General features: G+C 33.8%; 2 protein-coding genes across 2 annotated transcripts; one reads left to right on the forward strand and one right to left on the reverse strand.

Moving 5' to 3' along the window:
• The first annotated feature begins 621 nt into the window (after positions 1 to 621).
• LOC120339163 (acetyl-coenzyme A transporter 1-like) lies at positions 622 to 11,921 on the forward strand. Its single transcript, XM_039407243.2, has 10 exons — positions 622 to 920; positions 1,360 to 1,713; positions 2,334 to 2,445; positions 2,735 to 2,943; positions 8,360 to 8,541; positions 8,772 to 8,892; positions 9,298 to 9,409; positions 9,870 to 9,976; positions 10,326 to 10,516; positions 11,154 to 11,921. The coding sequence occupies exons 1-9, from the start codon at positions 687 to 689 to the stop codon at positions 10,485 to 10,487; spliced, it is 1,593 nt and encodes a 530-aa protein (XP_039263177.2). The 5' UTR covers positions 622 to 686; the 3' UTR covers positions 10,488 to 10,516; positions 11,154 to 11,921.
• On the reverse strand, positions 3,381 to 8,350 carry LOC120339165 (phytanoyl-CoA dioxygenase domain-containing protein 1-like). Its single transcript, XM_078116041.1, has 8 exons — positions 7,812 to 8,350; positions 7,505 to 7,662; positions 6,202 to 6,280; positions 5,894 to 6,043; positions 4,808 to 4,969; positions 4,545 to 4,679; positions 4,124 to 4,236; positions 3,381 to 3,578 (listed from the first exon to the last, which is right to left on the reverse strand). The coding sequence occupies exons 1-8, from the start codon at positions 7,830 to 7,832 to the stop codon at positions 3,398 to 3,400; spliced, it is 999 nt and encodes a 332-aa protein (XP_077972167.1). The 5' UTR covers positions 7,833 to 8,350; the 3' UTR covers positions 3,381 to 3,397.
• Positions 11,922 to 21,187: the final 9,266 nt, after the last annotated feature.

Below are 21,187 nucleotides of genomic sequence, written 5' to 3' on the forward strand. Positions count from 1 at the left end.
ATTCTGGTCTTTCCAAAATAGAATAGCTACTTCCATATCAGTGGCTTGTTCAGAGCCTTGTTTGTGGCAAGAGGCGTATAGAAACATTGTATAAAAAAATTATAGTTTTTACAGCTTGCTCTGCCTACTTTATTACTGAGCAACCTTCTACATAATCAGGTGAATTCAGGGGTCTAGTATTGTTTCATACCAATTTTTGCTTATGTCAATCCTAACCCCCACCTGACGTCATCCAAAAATTACGTCACTATGACATCACAGTGACGGGATAAGGCCTTACGAACTATCATCCGAGGCGATCACCCGAAATCGAACAAGCTATCTTTCTCGTTGCAACGATCCCAATATGATAAAGGTAGCTGCCGTTAGTGAGTTCTTTATCATCGGCACAGATGCCATTTCTGGCGATTGTAGGTATACTTTGGCAAGCTCTATGACATAAATTTTGAAATGTGTAGTCAGGTTAGGATTGACATGAGCAAAAGTCGTTATGCTATGCCCACTAGAAGGACGGTACTTGAGGTACAAAACTACACGAGACCCAACTTCAGATGGTACTCATTACAACAACATTATAAATGTCCTTATTTGTAGATATCAAAAACTGTTCGCTAATCGCTCAACACAGTTCCCTTATGTAATTTTAGAATTCTAGTTTAATCCAATTTATGTAAGTTTAACTCAAAATGTCCTCAAGGCAACGTACTGGTGGGAGCAACATGTCACCAGGTAACCATGTGCAGTTGCAGTATGAATATAATACTGATGATGATACAGTAACATATGAAGACAAGAAACCACCTTATAACAGTAGAGGATGGTGGTATGAAGACAGATCCAGTGTTTTACTCCTCCTTTTCCTATATGTACTTCAAGGTCTTCCACTTGGACTTGCTGGCAGCATTCCAATGATATTAGCGGTAGGAAGAAATAATTTTATTTTGTTCAACTCTGTATGGAAATAGTCAACAATCATTTAGTTGCACTTGTATTATCACCAATATTTGTATCAGAATCTGCCATATATTTGAGGCTATAGATCTAACATGGGCAAGCTACGGCCTGCGGGCCAAATCTGGCCCTGTCGCTAATTCAATCGGGCCCGCCTGGTGCTGCCACACAACCAAACTTTGATGTTTTAACTGAAAAATAACTCAAGGAATTTGTTGAGATTGTGATTAAATTTTGTTTTGGCATGTAGCTCATTGTTTTGTACATTTGCTTTTGTAACACTGTAAATATTGTTCATAAACGTAACTGATTGCGTCACAATTTTATGGCACCTGGTCCAAAAACGTTGCCCTTGTTGATTAAACCGGACACTGTTCAAGTCTTCTAAAAATGTATTTTTATTTTCAGGGTAAAAACGTTGACTATCATCAGCAAGCATTATTCAGCTTTGTGTTTTGGCCATTTAGTATCAAATTGTTGTGGGCGCCAATCGTCGATGGAGCCTATGTTAGAAGATTTGGAAGAAGAAAAACTTGGCTTGTTCCAACACAATATGCAATTGGGATTGTTATGTATATTCTATCTTTAAACATGGACAAAGTTTTAGAAACTAAAAATCCAAATATTTGGGCCTTGACAATTTCATTCTTCATTTTAAATTTTTGTGCTGCAACACAAGATATTGCGGTTGATGGATGGGCCCTAACAATGCTGTCTAAAAAGAATGTTGGACTTGCGTCAACTTGTAACTCCGTGGGCCAGGTAATGCAAATTGCTCACTTGTATATACATATTTTATAATGAGTATTTAATTTATGTATGACGGTATGTTCCCCAGTTTTTCGTTTTGTTTCCAAATTTAGGAGGTGGTTAATATTTTGCTACTCATAATAATGTGTTATGTGTTTTACTGACGATTGTTACTCAAGTGTTGTGTCACACCTCAGAATTGGGTGACCAGGGGGAAGGGTGTAAGGAAACCACTTGTATTGTTTGTCTTTGCTAGAGATGATAATAAACTTCAAATTGACCCATTTTTGTTTTGCTACTTGGGCATTTTTCATTAAATTTATTGTGATTTTGGGTTCTAATTTCCTTATTCTTCTATTCATTTTATTATGTGTCTTCGGCATGTAAATACCGAGCAGTGTTAACAAAGGACATACTATCTATCCATGGATGAAAATGTACATGATTTAGCAACAGAATCCTACAGACAAATCTGTGTGGTGTCATTTTTTTTTTCAAAGCGACAGGCCCAGGGACATTTTCAAGTACAACAATAACAACATTTATCAAAATGATATAAATTATTATTAGCCAATGCTTTTACTATTTATTATATCGGTATTTCAGTTATATCATTTTTTTTGCTTGTTTAGACTGCTGGATATTTTTTGGGATATGTTGTATACATGGCTTTGGAATCAAAAGATTTTTGCAACAAGTTTTTAAGAAGTGTACCAGAAGAAACTGGAATTATAACTTTATCAGGTGATGAATCTTGTCCATTCTATGATTTTTTCAGGATATATTTGTTCCATATTTTATCAGGAAGATGAAAATCAATATTGTGTACTGGTCACATTATGCCAAAGTATGGTTTCTTTGAAAAAATGGGAAGTATGCTTGGACAATGAGATGCTGAGTTATTATTTAGTTGGTTTCTAGCCTGGATTATATGTGCAAAGCAAAGTGTATTTATTCATCTATCCTTGTGTTGGAATGGATTGCAAAAAATGGGACCCCAATTTTCAAATCTATTATGCTTTCTTTCTTATAGGTTTTATGTGTTTCTGGGCGATAGTTTTTATCTTTTCTACAACATTTGTGATGATTTTTAAAAATGAAAAATCAGAAGAAGAAAAGTCTTTACATCATGATGAAGATCATACAGAACATACTGGTGTTATAGATACATACAAACTACTTTGGAAAATTGCTTGGCTTCCTGCTGTCTTCCAATATGTCATCATTCTTTTAACATGCAAGGTTAGTATTTGTTAGTTTAGTTGTATTTTTATGCCTAAAATTGAGCCTAGGCAGGATTTAACAAGTTCTACTAAGTTAGACACATTGGAGAGTTTCCTTCTTTTTAAAGGGTATTCGTAGTGTGTATGCTAGCTTTTTTCCTGTGATGTTGCTTTGAATTATTTCCCCCATATGTCAACCTGTATCCATCAAAGTTATCAATAAACTGTTGACTTCAGAAGACTTTCAACTTTGCTTAATGCTAAGTCTAATTGATGACAGTCTTTTTTACTTGAAAAAGTATTTTGTCAGTCAAAGTTCGACTAAATTTCATGTACATCTTATATTTTATTTGTTTCAACTCTCATATTTAAAGTGAATAAATATTTTTGAAGAAGAATGCGGACATCACAAAGTTTTCATAAATTATTATTTATAGATATATGTTAATTTATTATGAATAAATTATGAATTATTATAACAAATTATTCTTCCATTCCATACATTGTGGATCAAATACAACAGGAAAAAATTGTCCTCCCATTTGTTTTCCTTTCGCTATTTTATACGTTCCCAATAGTGCTAATTCATTAGTATTTGACTTCACCCCATCTGCAAAGTAGTTCAATACTGCTGCTCTTCTCGGCAAATCAGATCTGCACGAATGAAGAAATTGTAATGCAGTAAGAAATTGTAATGCAGTATGTAAAATATCTATCAATAATGAAGAAAGTGACCACACAGAAGTTTTTATCTTGTAATTCACATATATGCCAACTTTTTTTCTCTTCTCCCTTTTACAATAAACTCAATTTCTCTATTTACAAAAATGGGGTGCAATTGCCTTATGGATACTGGTGTTGCCTTTCTCAAATGAAGGACATAGCCATAATAAGGAATTTGTATTCCTGACATATTTTGCGCGAGTATATTAATGTTTCCTAATTTAATTTTTTGAAAAAGGTCATTCCTATTCACTAATATCCTCTGATTGAAATTGTATCTATTGTTTCATCTTAACCTGATATTTCAAATCTACCTAATACTATAAATTCAAAAAATATATCTCACTTGTATCGATTCTAATGTACTGATTTGGATTTCAGTTTACATGTTGTGTTTGATTTTCGAATGCATTTCGTTACCAGTATAAAGCCTTAAATATTCGATTAAAATTCATAATAGTTCCAACTTCCAATACCTGTTTTGATATGATCCATGGACTGCCAATGGATGATGAAAACTAGCTTCACCTTTCTTCATAAGACATGGCTGTGGTTGGAATGCTTCTTTTTCCTCATCTGTTAGTATTGTCTTAATTGTAAATGATTGAGGTGTTATTTGCAGGCCATGGGCTAGAATTCAGTTTGTGGACCATTGCACTTGATAACAATAAAAATATCAGAGTTGACAATTTCTGCGGTGCCAGATACATGTAAAACTCACAAACTCTATGTCAATCTGATTCAAGTTTAATATAAGACTCATTCAATGTAGAGTTATAAATATATTTAATGGTTCATATCTGTCGAATTCACAACAAACACAATTTATCTTTATGTTGGCAACAACATTTCATGCGTCCAGTTTGCTGTAAGATTCGATTAGTTGAACTGTAATACCTGTATGGATTCCATGTCACCGAAGTTGAAATCTGTCACTGGGAGGGGTTTTCCATCTCTTGTCCAATTGTGTGAACCTGGAACATACTGGATGCAACCATTCTCCAATGTTTGGTCTTCCAAGGCAATGTGAACCTATAACAGTTTCAACATTTTACTCATGCTCGTGTTTGTTGGAAGACAAGTTGTTTGTTGGAACTAGAAGAATCAAGATTGTCCTCATTTACACGTATTACCCAACTTCGGTGGTCATATTGACCTACCGTCATATGCCGCATTGGCTGTGTTTTTGTCCAGTAACTGTAATCCTGATGCCATGCCACAACTCCTCCATACTTTGCAGGCTTTGCAAACAGTTGATCGTGCCAAAATCTAACTTTGCAAAACTCTTCATCAATATTTGAAAGCAATTGTGCTGTGGGTACCTGATTGAATAGGCATTTATTAAGAAGTGGTGGTTTCATTATTAACTGTTATTGCGACATAATTTACTGTTGAGAAGCTGGGCCATTTTCAAGAACTCTATTAGAAGATTAGGTAACGAATGGTATCTTGAAGAATAACATGCTGAGCAGTGAGAAGCATTTTATTTCCTCTGTGAGATAGGATTTCGAAGAATATGCGGAGGTATTAGTGTTTGCAGAGAATGTCGGATGATGATAACAAAGAGATGGTGTTAGTGGGATTGGCACTGTGAATTACAGACAATTCTTGATATTCGTTTGGAGCCCAAAGACAATCTTATAACATCTGACAAATTAACAACTAATCAGCTAGTTTAGATTTGAACACAATTGGCAGAATAGTGATAGCATCAAGTGAGCAAGCTAGATTAAAATGATAATGTGTTCAGCACTCGTTGCTTCATAGATACCACTGCATAAATTCTACAGTTTTTCAACATTCCTAGTTCCTACTTTAGATGACAGTCATTAGTTTTCATTTCATTCATGTTTGGACCAATGTAGGTCCTCGTTGCTTCATAGATACCACTGCATAAATTCTACAGTTTTTCAACATTCCTAGTTCCTACTTTAGATGACAGTCATTAGTTTTCATTTCATTCATGTTTGGACCAATGTAGGTATGACATAATAAAAAGAAAAAAAGGTTCACAAATTCATTGCTATGAATAGTAACCTAATCCAACATCTAGGAGCTGTTTAGAAAAAAACTAGTGCAACTTCAGTAGAGAAGGAGTAAAATTTTGTTCAATTGAATATGAGGAAGCATTTGGTATATGCATCTGTTGTTCTTTTCACAGCTTGAATCGATCCCCTAAAAGTTTCTATACTGAGAAAGAAGTGTATAGCCAAAGCCAAGACAATATTTATGCTAGTTATACTTACTGTCACTGCTGGACAGAACACAAGATCATGGAAATATTGAGACACTCTCCAATGACCTAATGCGTGCATCAGTACATTGTTTGGATCTTTAGATTGATTGCTGTGATATTCATAAAATAATGCTCTCTCCGCACTATCTTCTTCAAGTTTCTGTATCAAAATAGTGGTAAATCATGATAGCATTGAATTCAGTGTCAGTAGTCAGCTGAAGCTTTTTTAAAGTGAAAACTTCACGGAATCCTAAATGGTGATGTAAAGTGTAAACTATGATTTTTCAGACTGTTATGAAATTCCCTCTAATGACTCACCATAACTTTCTGGTATTCTTCCAGGAGTTTATCACATTGTGTTTCATTGAGAACTTTTATATTTGCTATATACCCATTCCTATAATGAAAGGAATAGATAAGAGCTTACTTAAGGCAGCATATGGACTTGAGGTTGAAGAAACTAAATTGTCAAGATTTACCATCCATCCATCATTTTCAATTAATTAAGATATCTTGTTGTCGTTCCTGGTGTTTTTAAATACAGCATTCAATCAAAAATCTGTTGTGGTTGAGAATTATTTATTGACAGGTAGCATCTTAACCCTTACTGTGCGGTAGGTACGTAAACGTACCCAGGTACGTAAACGTACTAGATTGTGGCGGGTACGTTAATGTACTCCACCGTTTCATTTGGCATTCGGTTGCAAACTGTTGGTCTAGTTTTTCCGGGTTTTAGTCTATTGGTAAGAAGTCTTCTTCAAGATTAACATAAGAGACGCTAATTTTTTGCCTTTCTGTTCCATTTTATTAAAGTTTGCAGCATTTTCTCAAAGTTTGTGTTGAACATATAGGTGGGTCAAAGCATGGGAGTGCACTGTAAGGCTGTATGATTTCTGGTCATAGTTAGCTTCATGGTTGAGTAGGTGACTCTCTGACATCTTCATGTGGCAATAAAAACGTATTATAAGCGTCTCAGAAGCAATTGGAAACGTTACAAAAGTTTTGAAATTTATGCAAATTTTGGTGTTTTTTGGGTGGTAATACAATCCATCTACCAGAGTATTTTGAGTTTTTTACATCAACATTATGCTATTGTTTGCCAATAACGAAGCGGTAACAATAAAGGTTTCGGCGGATATTTCTATTTTTCATCACAGTTTGAAGTTTCAACTCCCAAGAAAAAAAATTGCCTTTTCTCTATCCGATTTGTGACTCAGACCACCACTTTTGAAAAAACTTTTTTTTAATCGCTAATTGCAAGCTCTTTAAATAAGCTATCCAACAAGCCGTCAGTGGGCAGCAGAGGATCATTAGGTTTCGTTAATCGATCGATTAGTTGTGGGTGTACAAATGCATAAAATCGGCGTAGCAAATACGATTATTTAATAAAAAATAGAAACCGCATGGAAAGGGTTAATTGAAAAGGTATTAATTGTAATTATCCTTCATACACAACTTTAGATTCCAGATCCCTACATGCCAAATGGATTGCAAATGGTAGTTCTAAGGTTTGAGGCGAATATGGATGAGTACAATTTTATCATTTGTTATGGTAATCGGAACAAAAAACAAATAGAGATTTCAAAATAGAATGAGTTTCGGTTTTGAAGAATGATCTTACCTATGGAATTCTGCAATCTGTTCCTTATTGAACATGGATCTTTTCCATTCTTCAATATTTGATGGCTTCTTACCCAGTCCACCTGAATCACTGTGAACTGTGCTCCAATCTGGGATACCAAACTTCCCAGTTAATGGTGCTTTGTTTTGAATCAAACTCTGCAAGGCAAAAATACCTTGTTAACTTTACCAGTTCTGTACGCTTCAACACAAATAAAATAATATATGACTGGTAACATATTCCTTATATTAGTTGCTAAATTCTCAGACTTGAATTTCCTAATAAACCTATTTTTAAACAAAATTACCTCTTCACTGTACTGTTCCATTATCTCCTAGCAAGATTTGCTGGTATAAGTTTTAATTTATGATACTCTGCTTGTTTGTCATGATTGCTTTAAGCAAATACACTCATAGGCAGTGAATTCATGGTAGAACTTGTCTGCGCCAGTATATATTTGTTCATGATAATATAGCTTTGTTGATGCATTATATTGTTTGCTTGAACCTTATTTTGTCATACTAAGTTTAAAAATTACCATTCTTGAGTTTGTTATGTGTATGACAAATTTTGGATTGCAATTTTTTATGTTAAAATTTAGTAATCAGAAAACCCAATGATTTAATATTGCCCTCTTGTCCCATTCTTAATAATTGATTCATTCTGGTAGCCTCCCGTTTTGATTTTGCTTGCTGCTTCTATTTTTCTTCTTTCATAATGTTTTAAAGTTTAAACATGTAATATAACAGTTTTTGTATTAAATGCATCAACTAATTATGCTTATTTTCACTCGTTGACACAAATTCGAATTCCGCCTATTAGGAAGAAGTTAGTATAATTGTTACATATTTACAGATTGGATATGCATCAGAAGCTGCAGTAGGATTGAAGTTGATTGCTGCAGGTGTACATAAAGAAAGTTTGGCACTTCTTGCAATACCAATGACACCCTTACAAATATTGCTACCTCTGCTCATCGCAAAATACACAGCTGGACCAAAACCTTTAGATTTATTCATAAAAGCTATTCCATTTAGGTATGTTATTATCAATTTTGTTAGCTAGACATACATCTTATACCTTGAAACTACCATAACCAGCTTTGGTTCCCCGGGACTTACCTTCCCAGTGAAACTGTGTAACTATCATTTTCTTACAATTTGTCTTCAATTGATTTATTTTTACTGTTTGGAAAAATAAGCATGATAGACACAAAAATGATATTATTGATTGAAGATTTACCAATTTACGTACATTTATATTTCAGATTATTGTTTACTGTGTTTTTCGCTGTTATTGTATATTGGACTCCGTATTTAAAAAAAGAAGATGGAACCTATTCATACACATATTTCACTTTTATTTTACTTATATATGCAGCTCATCAGGTACGCCTATTTGATTCTTTATTGTCCGATGTTTGCTAAATCATTATTAGAGGCATATAACAATTAATGTACTCTGTTACATGTTTTTTTGTTCAATTTTGATTGATTAGTTTGCAAAAGTGCTTGGATAACTTGGTGCCCCAAATTAGCCAGCTTATGCTAAAGCAAAAGTGTGATAGAATTTGTGCCGTGTCTCTGGCAGTAGAAGTTGGATGCAATGGATTACTATTTTAAGTTGAAGATCACTTCAAGTTTTATTTGATAGATGATGTTTATGTATAGGTATTAGTGTATAACTTTTTTTCCATGTTTGTATATTACAGCTATTTGTTCTCGGATCGTTATTCAATAACTATGTAGTAATTTCCAAGTACTGGTAATTTAAATAAATTTTTTTTCCTGCAGATCGCATTGTATAGTATGTTTGTTTCTACTATGTCCTTCAATGCAAAAATCAGTGATCCAAAAATTGGAGGAACATACATGACATTATTGAATACAGTCTCAAATCTAGGAGGTAAGAATACATTGTCATGTCTTTAACATAGCAAATAGATGGTTTATCGAATAATTGTAAAATTAATGTGATGTGACTGAATATTGATATTTTTCACAATTGAGTCTATTAAATTATAATGGTTGTGCATTTCTAAATTGGAAATCATCAGTGTAGGTTCTGCTGAAGGGTCTGGATATGGCTTGAGAATAAGTTTCCATTTAACCTTGATGAATGGAGATTGTTGTTATAGGATTTTGTAAGTCTAGCAATGCACATGCACATTCCTACCTGTGAAATCAAATCAACAATATTTGAGCATGATAATTGACAGTCATCTCACTAATTGACAGCCAGCCAGGGTAAAGTGAACAACTATGTGTTTTATGTTTTCAAAAGTTTGCGCTTTTTTTTTATCACACAAGTAATATTAAGGAACTTAATGTAATCAGAATAGCAAGTATCTTTTGAATATTATCAGGTAACTGGCCTTCTACCACTGCTCTCTGGTTTGTTGATAATCTTACATGGAATTACTGTGAAGGTGGAACATCAAATATAGAATTTTGTACTACAGCCACTAAAGAGGTTCGTACATGGCACTAAGTGATTGCCTCAACTAAAGTTAACTATTGGTGTTATACTTATTTATGTTGTGGTTATAGTTCTGCTTGTTTGGTATTATTATACCTGTCTTTGCGAATCAATATTAAAATTAACTGTTGCCATATAATTTTATATATTGTTTAGGGGACGGACTGACAAATTGGAAATACTTTCCATTTTCATACTAAATAAATCAATGGTTGTGCTTAGTAAATAATATATAAATATTTGGACTGTAGTTCTTTGAAATGTAACACGATCCTATTTCACTTCGGAGTAGTGTCTATTGCTTTGCTTTCCATAGATAATCAGTATTTCTTATTTTTTTAAGCAATGTGAGTCACTTGGTGGAAGCTGCATCACTCACATCGATGGTTATTATATTGAAGCTTTTATATGTTTGATACTTGGATTGATATGGTTGTGGTGGAAGCGTAATTCAGTTGAAAAACTACAGCATTTGTCTTCTGTTCATTGGAAATGTCCACCTTAACTCTTCACAGAAAACTATTATTGACTCAGGTATTGAAGATAGAATAAGGAAATTGAATGTAGTTTCATTGTTAACCTTGCACACATTTTGTGGTATCTCACATACTGGTCTAACATTCGAGGGATAGTGCACCTGCCAATGACAATGAATGTGATCACTCTGGACCAATTGTATTTCTCAGAATATATGCTCCCCCTCACTTCCGCTATATGTTTGGAATCTTTGGTTACTAAATATGCTTCCACTTTCATTTAGATATTTTAAACTTTTGTCATACAAATTGCAGTCTGTAAAAATTTCAGTGGAAGGTTATAAAACAAGTGTTTATTTACTTAAAATGTTGAGTAGTGGAAACAAATGTTATCCATATGAAACTATTTTATGGTGATCTATAAGCAACTCTGCTACTGATAGTTCACCATTTTGTTTTATATGGAACATTGGTCGAATAAATTTCTGAACTGCTGAATAATTCACACACATCAAGCAAATGTTATACATTTTTTATTGTATCCCCTGTAAAGCTGGTCCCGTTATTTCATGCATCTTTTCAAGGCTATGGATGCATAGCCATTGTAGCTGATACAACAGTGCTCTTTTTTGCGATTTGGGTTTTTTTCTCATGTGAGAATTATATATTTAAATAGTTGTCTATCTTGAATTCAGGTTGAAGATATTTCTTCTTATGACTACACTTTGTCATGGATTGATGTAGTATTTTTTCAGCTGGCCTGTGAACCGTCCTTATGCTTGGTGTCTTATATGCAGTTAAAGAGCCTTTTATTGTTTTATTTTTGTAGTTTGTTTTGTGCTGTTATTCATGTTGGTGTGTGTTTCTGCGTTCATTGGTTGTCACAGTGTCCACTGCCTTCTGCAGCTTGAAGTGGAAGTTGTATGAATATTAATGTTGTATTGAATATGAATGTTAATATTAATCACTAGAATTTAGCAGAGGAAAACAGACCGCTTTTTATCCTTTTTTGTTTCATTCATCCAATTTCCTATTTTAAAACTATTCATTCTCCTTCGGTATGAGTATAAATAAACATATTTTCCTATATGTTCTCAATATTCAGTGGATCAGTAGTAGTGTACAGTGGCTCAGTTTATAATGTGTGCATGAAAAGGTTTCTTAATAGGACAATCCTTTTATGTTGTGTTTGCACCAGACATGCAACTGTAATACAAATATCTATTGGTAAGCAATATAGGGTTATCTGTTTGGTAGTGTAATTTTTACAGCCTGTGAATTGTTGTAAATTGTCTGAGCAGGCTATCAAATGGATTGAATAATATTACTTCAGGGAAATGTTGGCACTGATGTTTTATTTTCATGGTGTGTAATTTTAATATTATATTTAGAATATTTGATGTTGCTGAAGTAATTTGTATTGAAAGACTATAAAATACAAAGAAATTTATTTCATTAATTCATTTATGTTCTGTTACTTTCATTTGATTCCTAATACCAGTTGTTGCAGATATCATTGCTTGGCAGGTTCAACATTAAGGGTCCAATATTAAATTATGTGAGCGACAATAGCATTCAACGAAGGAATTGTTCCTGTGAATATTGGAGTGGACAAGTTCAAGGGAATATCCTAAAGAGCGGGCAGGCATAAATGATCTGAAGAACTGAAAAAGTTCAGTAGTGAATTTTCATGATAGAACGAGAGCTGAGACCTTCATTTGCAAATTAGATTAACACGCCATCGTAAAAGTGAAAATATTATACCGGTGATCAGTTGAACAATATTTTGTGTGGGTGACTGTGCAAGACTGGCCGAGGCTTCCTATTCGTTTGTATATCCTGCAGAAAACAGTAATGTGACCAAAAAAGCCAGGGATAAAGTGGAAACAAAAGAAATAAAGCGGCTTTTTAATTAAGCTATTACTTGAAAGTTGACACCGAGGTTGTGTTAGTCCAGACCCATGAAAGAATTATGTAAATGATCACAAGTGAATATATCATTAGGAGTTTTCAACTACTGAACAAAATTAACACTATAAAAGTACTATCATCTTAGACATTTTTTTAAACGGGTCAGAATACGATTTATTCGGATCACAGTATCCAGCTGACACGCCGATTCATAACAGTATGGCGCTTCATAACCACGTTGCTTCAAATGCAATCATACAGGAATATTGGGGGTTATTAGACATTAGTACTACGTATATCAGGCCTGGGCAAGTTGCGGGCCACATGGGGCCAGCTGCAAATTTTCATCCGGTCCGCGAGCAGGCTTCCAGATTTAGACGCTTCCTTTTTTACATACATACAAAATATGCTTTAACTGTGAACAAGCGGAATTTTTACGATTATGAAAAAGTCGGTAATAACGTTTGACTAATTTTTTTTAAATTGCCGATTGTTTTTCGTCAGCTCGAGGTGACTCCTAAAGTCACAAATTTCCCTCAACATATATATACGTCTTGTTAACGGAACTGTGGAACCATTATGAAAAACGAGTTATTATAAATAAAGGAGTCAATCGGCAAGCAACTTAAATCTAGATTTTAGAGCGCCAATATAAAATACTAAAATTTGAACAGAAACAAGTTTTGATTTAGAAGGCCCCTCACAGGTTAGAAACGCTGTTGTAGAAATTGGAAACTGAAAAATTTCTTGTGCCCACGACACACATTTTAATTGAGTTGCTTTCGTGCGCGAGATGTACCTTTTGGACAATTCCAGAACTACCGACGGCGCCTGATATATAAGATATTTAATGTAAAGTAAATTCAATCGATTTTCATGGTACTAAAATGAATTTTACTCTGTGTGGTTTCATCGCAGACGTGGGGATTTTCAAAATGATAAAAACTTTAAAACAGAGCTAAGTCAGTGTTGCAAGAACAGATCAGATTCGTCGAATTCACGAAATCGAATGAAAATAATCTGGCACTTTACCTCACATTTTTATATCCGCGGAATGCGGTGGTATTTCAGAGGGGTAATGCCTATATTTTGTCAAGTCAATTGCGGGTTAAGTTGAAAACAATAAAGCAAGACATTTTAAATGCACCCGTATCGATACATTTTAAATATACCCGTATCGAAAATAGGTGTCAAGACTAAGGGTATATATTCCGGCAGTTTATCTTGCATTTGTATATCCGTGGTATTTTAGAGCAGTGCATCCCAAACTTTTAAGCTCTCAACGCCTTCCAATGCCATAAAATTTTCCGCGAGCCCAGTTCCCGTTAAAAATGCTATGGTGACAGCAAAGTTGTATGAATCGCCATTTTTTGCCACCGAAGGCATGGTCCGCAATGCATTCCGCATTGTTACTCACTCTTCAGCATTATTAATGATAAAATTCGGCATTGTAATGCAAGGTGCCTTTATTTGATCCTACGTATTGTTTCGAAATTTGTGTTTTAAACTAGTTTCAATAATTGTGCTTTGAATAAAAAGTCTAACAAAAGTACAATAGATGTAATACTTGTATTATTTGAATGTGTAAAATATATAATAAAATAGCACAATTGACTTTACTAAGTCCGGCCCGCCACTGCATTTTGAATTTTCAATGTGGCCCGATACCAAAAATAATTGCCCAGTCGCGACGTATATTATAGCTGGCACCCTGAGGCTTCCATATCGTCGTTTCCGATGGGTAGTTTGATCGCATTGCTTTCATTTATGGGTAGCGTGGCAAGGTAATATAAAACTCGGTAATGTCAGTTTGGGCATAGTAGTTTTTGCACCCGTGCTCACGTCCTGTTATTGTTTATTTCGAGCCACTTTTGAATTCTTTCAATCTTCCTAATGTCACTTTGCGCCCCTTTTATATTTTTAATTCTCCATATTACCTTATTGATTATCTTTCTGGTCAAATCGCTTTCTATAGTATGCCTTTCATTCAATTGCACTTGTTCTTGAGTTTTGTATAGTTTAATCTTGAGATTAGAGATGGGCAATGTAGAATAATTTATTCTAAAATAATTAAATCGAATCCAAAATACCGAATCCTATTCTATTTTCATACTTATACAAATAGTGGGAATTTCCACATTGCTGAATTTAGATGTTAAAAAATTGTAAATGTATTACTGTAAATGTATTATTTATTCGAAAATGTTCTGAACATTGGATTTCATTTGATACCAAACAGGCATTTCCCAGGACATTAAAATTTAAGAATATTACAATATTTTTTGTCTTCAACTGTTCCAAATGTATGTAATCGTAAATACTGATATTCTATATTATGACATGCGTTACACACTTTAAATAGTAAGTGGTGAAATACTAAAATGTATATGAAACGGCGTTAAATCAATATTAATGTTAGTCTGCCGTATACTAAAACATACCCGCTGAGAATTAATTAGATGCAGGACCAGTGTGTGGTCTCTGCAACCCATGCGGCCGTTGTAAAATATTAAATTTAACCACTACCAATTAAAAACAACTTTTTATTCTGTGCGAGCAAGACTCGTAAAACCAAGTTCCCGTAAACGCTATTAGGTAATAACATCTAAAGACGAATTCATTTTCTGTGATTATCGTTACATATCATTATCTACCCAAACTTGGCCCTACTCAAAATCAATACGTCACTATATTCGCCAGATGCGGCAACTTTTTAAAATTTATCTGCGACCTAAATACTAGAGACACTCGATCAAACGTGTCTATCTTGAACGATAGAAACGGACCGATAAATATGTAATCTTTTGAGAGTGAAATTTAAATGTGACAGATTTTCACGTTTTGCGATATAACTTTGTATTTTGGAAAATGGTGTAATAAAATTATTCGTAAATAATATTTGATCTAAATTAATAGCAAGTAATGTTATAACATTTAACGCATGATTCTTGGTTTACATGCAGCATTTTTTGGGAACACTCGCAGGTCGCGAAAAATCATTTAATGTAAAATGAAGCAAGGCACGTCTGTAAACAATTACAGATTGTTGCAATCAGATTATCGGAATAACGCTAGTAAGTCGGCACAAATAATTATTATTATTATACGCTAGCTAGATAGCAAAGAAGGAAAACGCAAAAATGGTGCAATAACAAGTCTTCGTCGTGAGGTGTACTTCGCCGACTTCTTGTCCTGAATATGCCGATTGAAATTTCTGTGATAGACGTTCACCGATTTTACGGGTTCTTTGCGAGCAAACTCAAGTGTAATTAAACGAAAGAGATTTTCACGCGAAAAAAACGCTCGTCTTTAATCGATAAATTAGAAACCCGAAATACAAAAATTGACGCATTGCGCCCGAGAGGAGAAAAACCGAATCCTGTTATCGGATCCCGTTGGATTCGAATACTTTGGGATTCGAATTCTCTGGATTCCGTATTCTATATTGCCCATCCTTACTTGAGATTGTATATCTCTGCTTTTAGAATGTTTACTGTTATTTTCACTATCAATTGGTTTATCTCATATAAAATTGCAGGTACAAAACAGACATATTTGATAATAAAGTGAATTTAAAAACGTTAAGATCTCAAAGTGGTAAGAAAACGTCATGCTACTAGACGACATAATATCTGTTTCTGCTTCCTGGTCGCAAAGATTAGGGACCCCGCCGTCGTTAGGTTCGTGGCACCGCACGTAATGTGCTAATCTGGGCACCGTGATGCCTTGCTTAAGCTCCGACTCCATAATCTTTAAGCCACAGATAATCAACAATTTCTGAAAACAGCAAAAGCTCACTGCATTTCAAAAGATACCTTTTTTATTTATAATATCACAACGAAACATAAATTGACATCTGTCATTCAAAATTGTTCAATGTTAAAATTCAAAATATCGCAGATTATGATTTAAGAACATTAGCTCCTCAGCAGTATCAGGTTTAATTCTGTTTCGATGAGGCGTATAAACAGTCCGCCAATGCTAAATAGTCTTTCAATAGAAGATGGTGGGCAAGAAAGGTATTTGTTTGCCATAGAACTCAAACGAGGAAATATCGATTTATTTTGTTTCCACCAGTATAATATGGGATTCTCGTCTTTTTCGATGAGGCGACATGAAACATATATATATATATATATATATCTGAATTTTTTAGAATAATGTCAAGGATTCGCTTCTAGATGATTTTCCATTAGTGGCACGATCCTCGTCCAAGGTTGGTTCAGTTTCGATCACTAGACGATCATAACATTTTTCAAAATCTAACTCACTAAAATCGTCTTCACGCAATGCCATGTTAACGTTATCCGTTCCATTTGAGCTAGGGGGCATGAAATTTCACTTTAGCCTGTATGAATTGCGGCATCTGATTTGTTCCTCGAGCGTCTCCAACAATTTTTGGCGTTTGATACCTCGATGAAACCTTCGGAACCTATTTACACTATGTGACGGTTCCACGATCGCATTTCAACGATCTAGTGGTCAGCAAAACGCCGAATTGAACCATTATTTAAATGGAAGTCAACAGTAAAGATTTACTTTTATGAAAAATATATTGCCAAGCTGATTATAGTTGGAGTCAAATGCCAAACCAAAGTTGCCAGAATTGGGTGCATGAAGAGGTGGGTAGTAGTATATATTTGCGGTTAGACCACTTCATTTTCCAAATTAGATTCAATTATTGCCAAATTATAGTCCAGATTGTAATAAGTATTTAAAGGTACCGGTAACAGTATAAGTAAGTATATTTAAATTAAGGTATGACGATAGGGTATAGGAATATATTGGTTACCAATTAAGGATATAAGTAATTGTTTTTCATTCATAGATATTGACTTCAGCGAGGATAAGTGAATAAGGGTTGTTATTTCACATGTACAGAAATTGTGCATGATTATTTAACCTGTAGAATTATTTTTGATCTCGTACCTGATCGAGCACTCAGACGAACAGTAACTTTGTGGAACATTCTCATGAGTTTTACTAATTTACCAATTAGTTTCCCCTTATTAGCATCGACTGTTGGTAAATTAGGCGTACCAAGCACATAATTCGCTATAGCTCAAACATCCGCTTCAACTTAATTAAGGTAGGGTAGATACTATTCCATCTTGTCGAAACGCTGTTGAGAAGCTTATGCTGCGGCCAAAGTAGTATATATATGTCGCACACAACACAAATTTGTTGTTGAGAACAATGGAAAACACAACATATTTTGTTGTGTAAATGTTGGTGCAAATTGTGGTATGTTGTTATGTAATATTGTTTCCGGTATCGGGGGATTAATCGCATTGTTCTGTGCCCTCGTCAACCGTGTGTTAGTCATTAAGTTTATGGTTTTGCGTATGTTTACTGATCGACGTATGTCAAAATAATTGAAAAACGCCATTTTTTTAAGCGCGTTTTTTAGTTTTCATTTTTTTATATTTTGATTTGTATTTTTACAGTTGTTTTTATTTTTCAGTACTTTTTTATTTTCGGTTTTTTTTTGATTTTGAAAATTTTTTTTTTTTTTTTTTTTAAATTTTTTTTTTTTTTTAAAAATTTTTTTTTTTTTTTTTAAATTTTACAAGAAATCGATAGTTCGACATATTATTTACCATAGAGATTCTTTTTCACAGACTTTACTGTTGTTTTTGATAATTTGCGAATGCAATCAGCATTTCGAGTACATGTACCCACACTACTTGCATTTTGAAATTTGGATTTCATCAATATTACGTAAGTCAGTACGTGTATGTGAGTATTATACGTCAGCGAAACATGACTGTATTCCTCATATCAATGCTCGCAAGTAGATTGTTCTTCCCCGTATTAGAAGTGAATAAGATATGATTTATTTGATTAGCTTTTATCATTGGCAGCTTTCGTTTATGTTCTTTAGCTTCCTAAATAGGCAACCCTAGTGATTTCCCTACATTCCCCAGATGTGACGCCAGACTTCAATACCTAACTTCGGTAAAATTGTCTTTGAATATTCAGAAAATGGCATATTTATCAGTGTAGAGTAGATGGTCTGTCATATACATAACACATTTTTATAAGTTGCAAATAGTTTCATCGCTATTGGCAAAATATTTACCACCCTCTAAATTTCGAAACACAACCCCCCAATAATGAAAATATATATATATCGACTGCGATATATATCAGCTTCTCCTATCAAATCCTTCACCTAAATATATCTAAATCAATATTGGAATACTTATATTTTGACTAACACTAGATATGAAACAAGCCTGCCTGGTGGAATGCCTTAAAATTCATCTCACTAATTTCTAGTATACGCCTGACAAAAAGTACGAGTTTAAAAATAAATATTTTTACAAATCTTTATAAGGTATTGAAATAATAACTATATATCTGTTGTTATGACTCACGCAGCGTAGGTAGCCATTACTTTCAATTACCTCATTTCCTACTAAGCTGAAATGTGGGTGGAGTTTTTTCGTTCCACGCTCCACGTACTGCTTTAACCATAAACAAGAACAATCCTTTCGAAACTTCAATGGTCATCTTAGAATTTAGAGGGTGTTTCAAATTTTTATTGTTCGTTGTTGACATCAGCAAAACGTCAGTAAACATTTATATAGCGAATCTGAACAATCACTACATTTCTATTGACAGTGGGGGAAAATGTACATTTTGAGTTGAACCTATGTGGCCTATTTTCGAGTAAATAAATCTATGCATTGGTATCAAAAATCTGCGCGTTGGAATATTATTTTTCGCATAATATATTCTATATATCAAAGTCTCAAGCATTCGGAATGTTCAAGAGGAGGCCGAGATTGGAGAATCAACCTATAAGATTCAATATTTTCATTCCGAGTTCAGATTTATAGTAAGATGTAACGAGTTTTCTAGAAGCCATTCTTTTATTTTTAGGAATTCCTTCGATGCTCTCAACCCAATTTGGGTTTTTTATTATTCACAGCACGCTTTCATATAACATTCGTACAATTCTTTTAGAATTCGGTTGTAATTTTTGCTGAGATTGCGACAGTATTTTAAAGGTTATATCCATAGATATATGTAAATATTGCTATATAAGTTTAATATGAAAGCAAACTTCCAACAAGCAGTGACTCAATAGCACGAGTTGTTTTCTACGAAAAGGAGCTCTATGTATTAGCATATTTCTGTATAGAAAGGCCGAGTTGTCTGCATGATGATTTGGATGTATACCAAGAAAAAAAAAATAGAAAGAAATAAAACATATTTTGGAAAGATGCAAACACTTAATTTTAGCTATCATGCGAGAATATAGGGAGAACACGATCTTGATCTTACTGCGTATTTTATGCAAACGATTCGACTTTCAAGCAAGCTCTGATATTCAGGCTTGTCCATGGGACACATTTTTCTGTCCCATTCCCATCCCATAGAAATTATGCCTGTCCCATCCCATCAGCGAAGTACAACAAATTTATAGATTTTATCAACGATTACACTGACAATAAAAAATTGGTAAATTTTGACTTTTTCTTATAACTATCAGCAAATATATACCTTAGTTTTCACACCAACTTCATTTTCTAAACAAGCGAAAAATTACAGTTCATTACTATAAAAGAAATAAATTACTTTTTAAAGCTTTTGAAGAAAATAAAAATACATTTTCAAAATTCATAAAACATTATTGATCAAAAATTGAATAAAGAACCTAATCACACTATAACACTTCCACGCCCGAAGGACTAAGTGGTATATACTTATCGCTTTGTGTAAAAACTTTCACTTGAATCGTTTTTTGTTTTAATTTTTAAATTTTCACTTCATTGGACGCGAAATGGACGTGTCCTTTGTCCTGTCCGATATCCATTTTGTTATTATGCTATTGTTGTAGTTGGAATTCTTCTTTTTGTTGTGAAAAAAAAATCGCGTTTCTCATTAACTACAAGACCAATTGCTTTTGCTTTGATTAGTTTCAAAGACTTGTGTGGTCTTTATGGAATTATTTATTCCAAAATTTTTTACTCTTAACTATATGCACATATATATTTGAGTTTTTACACCAACTTCATCTTGCAGTCAAGCGAAAAATTACAGCTTATAATTAGAGAAAAATAAATTAGTTTTCAAAATTTTTGATAAAATAAAACACACTTCTCTTATTTTTAACATCCATAAAACAGTATTCATCAAAAAATAAATGAAGAATCTAATTATATTGCAAAACCTTCACGCCAGAAGGACCAAATAATATATACCTATGAGAAATGTTTTGCGTCAGCATCTTTGTTTTGAATTGTTTTTTATTTCAATTTTGGAACTTCATTTTATTGGACACGAAATGTACCTATAATTGCTTTCTTTTTCGTGTTATTGTTACGTTATTGTTGGTGTAATTTCACTTTTTGTCGCTTTTCTCTATCTATGGAACCAATTGGTTTGAATTTTGCAGTGGTTAAAGATCGTTGTACTCTAATTAATTTAAAAAACTTTTGTGGGCTCTATGGAATTATGTGTAATATTAGGCTGTGATTAAAGAGCATTGTTATTGCACATATACTAAAACAAAAACACTCACTCGATCCTGTTGATTGCACCTCGGACGTAATTTTGGCAATGCGTACCAAATTCTGTACTTGAATGCACTGGAAAATGGAACCGTTCCAGACTAATGTACAGTTGTACTTCGCTGATTGAAATTATTGAGATGATTTGGGCTCCCGAAGTATGCGAACCAAGATGGCGGACATCGGAATGTAACATGTGTACTAGGTTAGGGTTAGGTCATAATTTCAGGTATGAATACTACGGGAGGCTCTTGGCTAGTATTCGAACTGATAATAGGACTAAAATAAGGAAAATT

The sequence above is a fragment of the Styela clava genome, chromosome 9, assembly GCF_964204865.1.
Source record: "Styela clava chromosome 9, kaStyClav1.hap1.2, whole genome shotgun sequence".
In the NCBI taxonomy this organism is placed as follows: domain Eukaryota; kingdom Metazoa; phylum Chordata; class Ascidiacea; order Stolidobranchia; family Styelidae; genus Styela; species Styela clava.

What these genes read in the sequence shown, in the direction of transcription:
- LOC120339163 (XM_039407243.2), top strand. Translation starts at nt 687, where the DNA reads ATGTCCTCAAGGCAACGTACTGGTGGGAGCAACATGTCACCAGGTAAC. An exon ending in GCATTCCAATGATATTAGCG is followed by an intron (nt 921 to 1,359) that starts GTAGGAAGAAAT and finishes TTTTATTTTCAG; the next exon opens with GGTAAAAACGTTGACTATCA. An exon ending in GTACTACAGCCACTAAAGAG is followed by an intron (nt 9,977 to 10,325) that starts GTTCGTACATGG and finishes TATTTTTTTAAG; the next exon opens with CAATGTGAGTCACTTGGTGG.
- LOC120339165 (XM_078116041.1), bottom strand. Translation starts at nt 7,832, where the DNA reads ATGGAACAGTACAGTGAAGAG. An exon ending in AGCCAATGCGGCATATGACG is followed by an intron (nt 4,680 to 4,807) that starts GTAGGTCAATAT and finishes AAACTGTTATAG; the next exon opens with GTTCACATTGCCTTGGAAGA. An exon ending in CATGGATCATATCAAAACAG is followed by an intron (nt 3,579 to 4,123) that starts GTATTGGAAGTT and finishes TCATTCGTGCAG; the next exon opens with ATCTGATTTGCCGAGAAGAG.